This window comes from Eumetopias jubatus, unplaced genomic scaffold (assembly GCF_037043125.1).
Source record: "Eumetopias jubatus isolate StellerSeaLion01/CBP00866 unplaced genomic scaffold, mEumJub1_p1.0 scaffold_9, whole genome shotgun sequence".
In the NCBI taxonomy this organism is placed as follows: Eukaryota; Metazoa; Chordata; class Mammalia; order Carnivora; family Otariidae; genus Eumetopias; species Eumetopias jubatus.
Window position 1 is genome coordinate 119419558 of NW_028274815.1, and position 9661 is coordinate 119429218.

The window sequence follows — 9661 nt, forward strand, 5'->3', positions numbered from 1 at the left end:
TTTGGTTTCCTCGTCTATAAAGTGAGGCTCAGACCCCAGCCTTGCTGGGGTGCTTTTGTGAGAATGCGTGAAAAGCCACAGGCGCCAGACAGATTTCTCCTGGGAGAGGGGGCAGCTCCACCTGGGGCAGGGTCTCAGTCATGCTGCCTGGGCGGGTGTGACTGTGCACAAGACCCTCCCCCTCTCTGGGCTCCGTGTGTCCACCTGTAGCATGAACAAGAATCCATGGGGAGCATCCCCTTTCCCACCTGAATCCTTTCCGTGCTAGGGAGCAGCTTTCCCTTTCAGAAGAACAAGCCCAGACTCTGAGCAGGATAGGACCTTGGTCCTCTGATGTCCCCACGGGAGCCCATCTGAGAGGCCCCTTGCTGTGGAGTGCTGGGCTGTCCAGCCTCTAGGTGTTTGTCTCCCCAGGCCCCACTCTGGCTTTTGGCCTTTGTATCTCCATAGGCAGCTCCAAGGAAGGGTCATAACCATCCCCTCCCCACCCCACAGCCTTGGCCCTTCCTGCTTCCCCTGAGGCCCCTGGTATAGGTAGGAAAACTGAGGCTCAGAGAGAGGAGGGTCTCCCAAGGATATCCCAGGAGTCTGGGGCAAAGTTAGCATCTGAGCTCAGGTCTCTAGGCTCTGGGCTGTCCTCCACGGTGCCTCTCATTCCCGTGCTCTCTCGTCGGGGTCTTGAAGGCTCTTTGAGATAGGGAGCCGGCCTCAAGCTTGGCTGCTTTTTCTGGTGGGGGGAAGGCCCTGCCCCTGCAGGCAGGTCTGAGTCATGGGAGGGCTAGTCATCCTTTCTGGACTTGGGTGGCCGAGAGGAGAAACAGAACCTTCTCTGCCTAGTTGGGTGGCTGCCCAGGAAAGTTTCTTTTTATTCTTCCGAGCTCCCTGTAGCTCAGCCCACCTGCTTCCGACAATATGGGGGCCCGTTCACTGAGGGGCTCCCTCCCGGCACCCTGAGCCCTCCTCCCAACCCACCAGCCCTACCCACACCCAGGCCCAAATATAACCATGAGCTAACAGGCATGACACAGGACTCCAAGGCCCTGTCTGGGTGCCAGGCGTTGGCTGTAAGCCTTTAAATGCTCCTGAGCAGTTGAGCAGCACTGGGCCCCTGAGAGCCAGCTGGGGTCTGGTTCCCCTACTCAGGCTCTGAGCACTGTGTGACCTGGGCTAAGTCACCAGGCCTCTCTTATCTAGGCAATTTTCTCATCAAAGAAGAAAATAGGCTTAGACTAAATGTCTGGGAAGCTCTGATTCTAGGGCTCAAACTGGCTCTGTGACCTTGGACAAGCTACTTAGCTTCTCTGTGCCTCAGCTTCCTCATCTGTAAAATGGGGTCAATTACAGTCAATTACAAATACCTCCTTATAAGGTCATTGCAAAGCTTAAAAAGGTGGAGGTACATCGTATGGTTCCTGGCACACAGTAAGTGCTCAATAAATGGCAATTATTTTTTGTTATTGTCACTCCCACGTCTTAGCGCAGTTTAGAGGACCGGCAGAGACTTCATAGAAAGCATTCCAAACACTGACTAGAACAATAATCACACAGGATACGTGAGCATTCCTCCATGTCACCAAAAGGGACCATTACAAGTCAGAATCCTCAGGCCAAACAACAGATTTTGAGGACTGGAGTGAAATGTAGAAATTGCCTCATTCAGCTGAATCACTTTACAGATAGGGAAACTGAGTCCTAAAGGGACCAAGTCAGGGTGACCATATGGCCCAGTCTGCCTGGGACAGTCCCAGCTTACGGCCGTGGCCCCAGCGTAATTCTTAATGGCGCTCTTTCATGCTCAGAAATGTCCCTGTTTGGAATGGGAGAAAATATTTGCAAATGACATATCAGATAAAGGGCTAGTATCCAAAATCTATAAAGAACTTATCAAACTCAACACCCAAAGAACAAATAATCCAATCAAGAAATGGGCAGAAGACATGAACAGACATTTTTCCAAAGAAGACATCCAAATGGCCAACAGGCACATGAAAAAGTGCTCAACATCGCTCGGCATCAGGGAAATCCAAATCAAAACCTCAATGAGATACCACCTCACACCAGTCAGAATGGCTAAAATTAACAAGTCAGGGAACGACAGATGTTGGCAGGGATGTGGAGAAAGGGGAACCCTCCTACACTGTTGGTGGGAATGCAAGCTGGTTCAGCCACTCTGGAAAACAGTATGGAGTTTCCTCAAACAGTTGAAAATAGAGCTACCATTCGATCCAGCAATTGCACTACTGGGTATTTACCCCAAAGATACAAATGTAGGGACCCGAAGGGGTACGTGCACCCCAATGTTTATAGCAGCAATGTCCACAATAGCCAAACTGTGGAAAGAGCCAAGATGTCCATCGACAGATGAATGGATAAAGAAGATGTGGTATATATACACAATGGAATATTATGCAGCCATCAAAAGGAATGAGATCTTGCCATTTGCAACGACGTGGATGGAACTGGAGGGTGTTATGCTGAGTGAAATAAGTCAATCAGAGAAAGCCATGTATCATATGACCTCACTGATATGAGGAATTCTTAATCTCAGGAAACAAACTGAGGGTTGCTGGAGAGGTGGGTGGTGGGAGGGATGGGGTGGCTGGGTGATAGACATTGGGGAGGGTATGTGCTACGGTGAGCACTGTGAATTGTGCAAGACTGTTGAATCACAGATATGTACTTCTGAAACAAATAACGCAACATATTTTAAGAAAAAAGAAAAAGAAGAAGATAGCAGGAGAGGAAGAATGAAGGGGAGTAAGTTAGAGGGGGAGACGAACCAGGAGAGACGATGGACTCTGAAAAACAAACCGAGGGTTCTAGAGGGGAGGGGGTGGGGGGATGGGTTAGCCTGGTGATGGGTATTAAGGAGGGCACATTCTGCATGGAGCACTGGGTGTTATGCACAAACAATGAATCATGGAACACTACATCAAAAACTAATGATGTAATATATGGTGATTAACATAACAATAAAAAATTTAAAAAAAAAAGAAATGTCCCTGTTTGGACAATCAATGATTTGGTCACCATAGTAACAGCCCGGGTCAGGGCCCACGGCTACTGTCATTATTGACATACCACCCTCAAGGACAGGTCAGGAAACACATTTCCCTTTCTCTCCATCCTGGGGCAGCTGGGCACACACACACACACACACACACACACACGTGCGCGCACACACACACACACCCCTTTCTTCCAAGGGGCCCTGGGCTGGGGGGGATGTGGACAGGCTGTCCCCCCCGGTCCAGCCACGGCTCACGTGGGCCGGCTCTGAAAAGTCACTGGCTGCCATTCCACGTGGTACCCTTTGTGGGGCCAGAGATGCTTTAGGGACCCCTCGGGGCCTAAATGACCTGGAGAGTCGGGAGTCCTGGGGACTCTCCTAGACCATGGTTGGCTGGGGGGGGCGCGGGGAGGGGGAGTGGATGAGGGCAACCTTCTGGAGGAAAGCCCTCTATCAGCCTCATAAAAGTTCTTTTCACTTCTTCAGGCTGACCTCAGTCCCACCCCACTCACCCTCCAAGCCCTGGCCCCCTCTCAGAGGGAAGCAGAGCTTTATTCCCATAGTAAGAATGTTATTTGTCTACTGTGGTCTGCACTCCAAAACAGAGCCCAACCACCTGGGCGAAATACACAGCATCTTGGTATTTACAGGGTCAGGCCACATAGTCTGTTCACTGAGTGACCTTCGCCAGTGCTCTCCCCTCTCTCCGCCTCAGTTTCCCTAAGGAGGTAGGACAGGCTGATCACAAGCTAGAATGTTCTTGCACAAGAGCAGGGTGGCCAGGCCAGGCCCAGGGCTGGGTGCTAATCCAAGCCAGGCCTTGAGGTGAAAGGCCTGGCTTCCTGGTATTGTCCCTCAGGCTTCCTCAGTCCATCGGAGTTCTTGGTAACTCAGACAGGGAAGCTATGTGCATCCAGAGATAGAGTGCCTTCCCAGACTGCCCGCCGGGGCTCTGGAGGTGATCAGGGCAGATTGGGTAGGGTTTGAGATAAGTTGCTGGAAACTGGAGAACAGAGATTAGTTGCTGGGGTGGGAAGATCAGCTGCCCACCCCAACCCTGAACTTAGGGCCTAATTACCTAGCCCCAGGCTGCCTAGATGAAGGGAGGAGAAGAAAGGGGATGCCTTGAGAAAGAAGAGAAAGAAGGTGGAAGTCACAGGTAGCCCCCTCTGGCAACTCCTCTACCATTCCATTTCACAGAGGAACAAACCGAGGCCTGGCTGGCCCTTGTGCTGAATAGGTAAATGTGTCTGCTGTCAGCTCACAGCAAGGAAAACCTCAACGCTGAGGATGGGGTTTGAATCCTGCTTTGTCCCTAACTCACTGTGTGACCTGGGCAGGTAACTCGACCTTTCTGAGCCTCAGTATTTTCACCTGTAAAACGGGGTCTCATTATGCTTCCAAGATGGGAGGATTTAGGATGAGCATGCAGACAGTAGGTGCTCTACAGGTGCTGTGATTCTCATCATCACAAGCCTGACTCTTCTCAGGGTATCCTGTTAGACACTACAACGTTCCACTTTACAGAGAGGGAAACTGAGGCTAGAAAGATCAGAAGCTCCTGAAGCCTCCTCGGGTCAGTTAAAACAGGCCCTAAAGGTGCTGGCTGCATGTGAGGGGGGCCAACCCTGGAGAGTGGGTGTATCCCTGCCAGAAGCGGAGGGAGAGGGAGGAAAGGCAAGGGGGTGGATATCCACGGCCTGTCTGCAGGCACAGTGATAAAGCCTTATCAAAGAGCTGCCAGGTAAATACGGGCCTCAGCCTGTTTGCGGCTCTCTCTGCCCTCGTAGGTCTCAGAAAGAACTGGCCTTTCTCACCCTTTAGCAGAGAGTCCCAGCCAGGCGGCCCCTAGCCGATCTCAAGGGAGTGGTTCCCACCCGAAGCCAAATCCAGAGACTCGGCATTCAAGGCTCTTTTCCCAGGAATGGCAAGCCAAGAAGATGGGCACTGGGCATCTGGGAGTGGGGTGGGGGGGCCTCAATGTCCTTTCACCCATCGCTGGACCCTGCCCTGGAACAAGAGCAGGAACAGCGGCTAACGTCTACAAGGCACTCCCCCATGTCCGAACCTTCGGCCCTAACAACCCTCCACCATGAGTGCTTCACACCAGGATAAAACACGAGCTCAGAGAGGCTAAGCAACTTGTCCAAGGTCACACAGCGGGTAGGCAGTTCAGTCTACACCAGGACCCAGGTCTGTCTGTCAGTCCCCGAGCCTAAGGCAGCCTCCCGAGGCTTGGAGAAGGAACTATGGGAACACAAAATTACCCTCTCAGAGACACAGAGCCAGCTGGGTGCTTTCCACCATCCAGACCCGATATGGACCTGAGCCCAGTGGCCTGATCGGGTTATGTAGATTTGGGGAAGTAACTGTTGATAAGAGTTGAAAGTTGTTTTGCTGTGGGGAAGAGCGGGCAGGACCTTGATGGACCTTGCGGTAGGAAGCTGAGCCCCACCCCTCGGTGATAACAGGTTTTCAGAACCCAGGCCGCTTGTCCAGTCCACTTGTCTATGAGGTTGGGTGACCTGGGGCATCATCCCTCCATGCTCCGGGCCTCAGTTACCTCATCTGTAACAGGGAGCTAGTGGCTGATAGCAACTCCCTGCAGCCTGGTGCCCCGTTGTCAGGGGGCCATGAAATCACAGAACACAGCAGGTCAGGGCGCGGGGGTGGTGGAGGGACTCACCGGTCACCACACTGAAGGTGAGGCTGTCTGTGCTGGCCTCATAGCTTCGGCCCTCGAAGTACAGGGTCAGCCAGAAGGGTTGGCCCCGCCTCACCACCAGTCTCTCCCGGCACAGGTCAGCTGTGTGGTGGTCATGGCCGTTGACCTCCAGCTCCAGGTCACATTTCTTCAGAACCAGATCTATGGAGACAGTGGGAGGGGTGTGAGCCATGGTGGCCTCCCTCAGCCAGCTGTGACCCCGGGGCTCCCTGGATGTGGGGACACCCAGGGTCACCCGGGAACCAGCCCTCTCTACCCCCTCCCAATCCCCCTGTCACGCTGGGGCTAGCCAGGCCAGATGTCCCCAACTCTCAGTCACAAGGTCATGCCCACTGTGGCGTGTTGGGAGAGGTCTCTGCCACCTTCCAGCGGTGTGACTTCAGGCAAGTCCTCTTTCCAGGTGTTGCTTTCCTCGTCTGTCCCCAGGACTGTTGTGAACCGCTCAGCACGGTGCCTGGCACATTACCTGCTTACTTCAACGCGAGCTGTTCTGTCCTTATTAAAGGGTTCTTTAGGTAAAAACGAGGTGGGGAGCAGTATTTGGTGTAGGTTATTTACCACCCTTTCCCTTTCAATTTCAATTTTCGATTTATAGGAAATACAGAGGACTGAGGAACACGTTCAACACAGAACCAGGACGCAATAGACAGAAACAAACTGGGAAACAATAGGCAGAGGATCCACTTTCCTTAACAAATAAATTGCAAGGAAAAAAAAATCGTTGAAGGGAGAAACTGTAGGTTAAGAGAAACTTAAGAGACATTTCGGCCCATTTGGATCCTGATTTTTTTTAAAAAACCAAACTTCTCTCTACTTTGATGTACGTTCAGTATTCTCCATAATAAAATCGTTTTTAAAATGACAGGGCGTTTGGAGTCTTCTGGACCTACATTTTGGTTCCCCTGCACTGCTGTGTGACCCTGGGCAGGTCTCTCTCCCTCTCTGGACCTCCTCGGAAATTTCAAAAGACTGATGTGAGGACAAGGACGGGGTGTTGGGCACGCTTTCCTCAGGGCCTGGCCCAGGGCAGAAGTCTGATATGTGAAATCTCTATTTATAGTTTCGGAGGGAGCTGAAGACCAGGGCGGAGGCAGGGGTGGTGGGTGGGTGGAGGTCTGAGGGAAGCGCAAACCTCATAAATCTTGGCAAGCTCAAGGTCACGATTAGGAAGACCGTAGCATGGGGAGAGTGGGCAAGGCAGACTCTCCGCGTTGCGGGGTCCTTGGAGAGTATGTGGTCCCGCTGAGGCCAGGGGCAGGGATTTGCCCAAAGTCACCCAGCAAGTGGATCCTTCCACGGGGACATCGACCCACATCCCCTGTCTTCTGCTGTGGAAGATCCCGAAGTGCCCAGTGACTGCTGAGGGAGGGCCCTGACATGGCTTATCTCCACTTAAACCTCACAGCCTCTCCACCCACACGGGTACTATCAGCACCTCGACTGTGCAGAGGGAGATATTCTGTGGCCCCAGGTCCCACGGCAAGCGGCGGTGTGGGGATTGGAATCCAGGGCTGTGGAGTCTGGAGCCTGTGCTGGAAACCATCTCATTCACAGCTCAGGGTTTGTTCGCCATCTCCCCACTCCTTCCTTCCCCTCCCTCCCACCCCTGTGTTGTTCTGAGCGTGGGAGGAAGCCTGAGGAAGCTGACCCCCTCTGCACTCGGAGCAGGAGAGACCTCCACACCACCAGGGAGAACTTCCTGCTGGCCTGCTGGGGTGAGGAAACATTGTTTTTGGAAACTTCTATTCCAGAAAGCTTAGGCAGTTAAGAGACCCCCCGCCCCGCCCATGGTCCCCCTGGGAGACCCTAGAGAGATGGTCACTTCCTGGGCGGGGGCAGGTAGGGTGCTTTCTTGGGTTATTGTCTGAAGAAGGATTTCCAGAAAGCACGCCCAGCTCCAAAGGTGCAGAAACACTGAGTTCTAGGATCATAGGATTTCCGCACTGAGAAAGGAGCCAAGGTCTTCCAGGCCAGTGGGACCCCTGTAGGAAGTGGCCACTGTGGTAGTAAGCGGGTGGCTCATCACAACCGGCACTTCCAGGGCCCCCCAGCCCCACGGAGCCTCTCTTGGGGTCAGAGATGGGAAAATGCATTGCGGACAAGTGGCCACCTAGGTCACCCATTACAGCCAGCCCTGAGCTGGTTTTCGATCCCATGTGTTGGGGAGCCAGATCTCAGATAGGGACAAAGGTGGCCCGAGGTCACCCAGCAAGTCAGGCAGGTCCATGGTTCATCCCTCTCTTCCCTTTTCCATGTGCCCCACCTCCCTCTTCACATTCCCTCTCACCGCACCTCCTTTCGGGGGCTACAGTATGCAAGGGCCATCTCCAAATGGACTTGACCCAAGAGTTAGCCGGGACACAGTGTACAGTGGCCTTAGTGCACTGACATCCTCCACTGCAGAAATCCCTCCCCTGGGACAGAAGTGTGGCCACCGTGCGCGTGCGTGCATGTGTGTGTGTGTGTGTGTGTGTGTGTGTGTGTGTAGTGGGCGGAGCAGGTAAGAAATTAATCAGACTCCTTCTCTACTCCTTTTGGCCCTCACCGATGTACCAAGAGCCTCAGTGCTGTCCATTCTACAGGAGGGGGATCTGAGAATGCACAAGAGGCCAAAGACCAGAGTTGCAGAACCTGAGGGCTGGAGGGACCTTAGAGAACCTGTCTGCTCTCAGCCCAGTCCCCATAGGGTGCTGGAACCTCTTCTCTGGCCCCGGGGCCAAGCAGTCTCCCAGGTACCACTAAGGAGAAAGTGCATACCTCTTCCCAGCTGGCAGGGACTAACCAAAGCTAAGTGTTCGGAGGCTGGGCAGACCCCTCTGCACAGCTTCATGGGACGCAGCCCCACTAATTGACTGAGGACAAGTGACAATGGTCCACTAGTCCAATACTTTACAGTTCACCACACATTTTCACGTTCCACTGCCTCATCTGTTCCAGGGAGGCAGGGGTTAAAGATTATGCCCTGGGGATAGGGAAAGTAAGGGCCCAAGCTGGGCCAGGACTGGGAACCAGGCACTCCTCACCCAGCCCAGCCTTTGTGTTGCTCCCAAACTGGGGGACTTAGGGACTGAGCCCATAGCCAGGTGTTTCCTCCCCTCCCCCATGGCCCAGGCAGGACCACTGCGACCAGGGAGGGATGGCCAGGGTCAGGGCGCTTGCGTGGTGGCAGCGCTGACCCTGATACTCACCCTCGGCCATGGTCAGGTGGTGGCGGTGGCTCCTCCTCTGACCGGGGCGGCTGGACCCTCTAAGTGCGACCACTGAAGGCAAGCACTGCGGAAGCTGAGGGAGCTGTGAACTTATAGCAGCTTTGGGCGGGCAAGGGGCGGGGCCAGGCTGGAAGGCGGGGACCTGGTGGGGCCACCTTTGCCCAGTCTGGGCCCGCTGTCTGCTCTTGTCTAGTTAGGGTGTCCCCAGGGGCAAGAGCCTGAGGGAGGGAGGGAGGGAGGGAGCAGCCGCTGCGCAAGGGCGCCCCCTGCGGGAGCGGACAGACATCAGGGCTGGAACTGCAACGGACAGGGATACACAAGGAGACCAGGACCCACAGACACACCTGGACACACAATCAGACCTTGGGTAATAGAGACACCGAGGCGCGGAAATAGACACAGGCAGGTACAGACACAGAGCTGCGCCAGGACACAGCTTACCTGGATCCACAGACACAGATCCGTAGTCAGGTCTAGTCCGGATCAAGAACACACACACACACACACACACACACACACATTCTCTCTCTCTCACTCAAATACAGATATAGATGGAGCAGACACAGACACACAATCAGAGACATTGGGACATGGACACTCAGTGACACACACACACTCCAACAGATATAGAAGACGAACCTGGACACAGAGACCCAGTGACATGGATGCAAAATCAGATTAAAATCACAAAGACATGCCAGGACATTGATACAGTCA

At 53.7% G+C, this 9661-nt stretch overlaps 1 protein-coding gene across 1 annotated transcript in view; it reads right to left on the bottom strand.

Moving 5' to 3' along the window:
* Positions 1–9039, bottom strand: part of TGM2 (transglutaminase 2) — a 34642-nt gene extending 25603 nt beyond the window's left edge. The window contains exons 1-2 of the mRNA XM_028118732.2: positions 8924–9039; positions 5697–5876 (exon numbers count right to left, since the gene is read on the bottom strand). Of these exons, the coding sequence (XP_027974533.2) occupies positions 5697–5876; positions 8924–8933 (190 nt within the window). The 5' untranslated portion in view covers positions 8934–9039. The remainder of the gene's footprint in view (positions 1–5696; positions 5877–8923) is intronic.
* Positions 9040–9661: the final 622 nt, after the last annotated feature.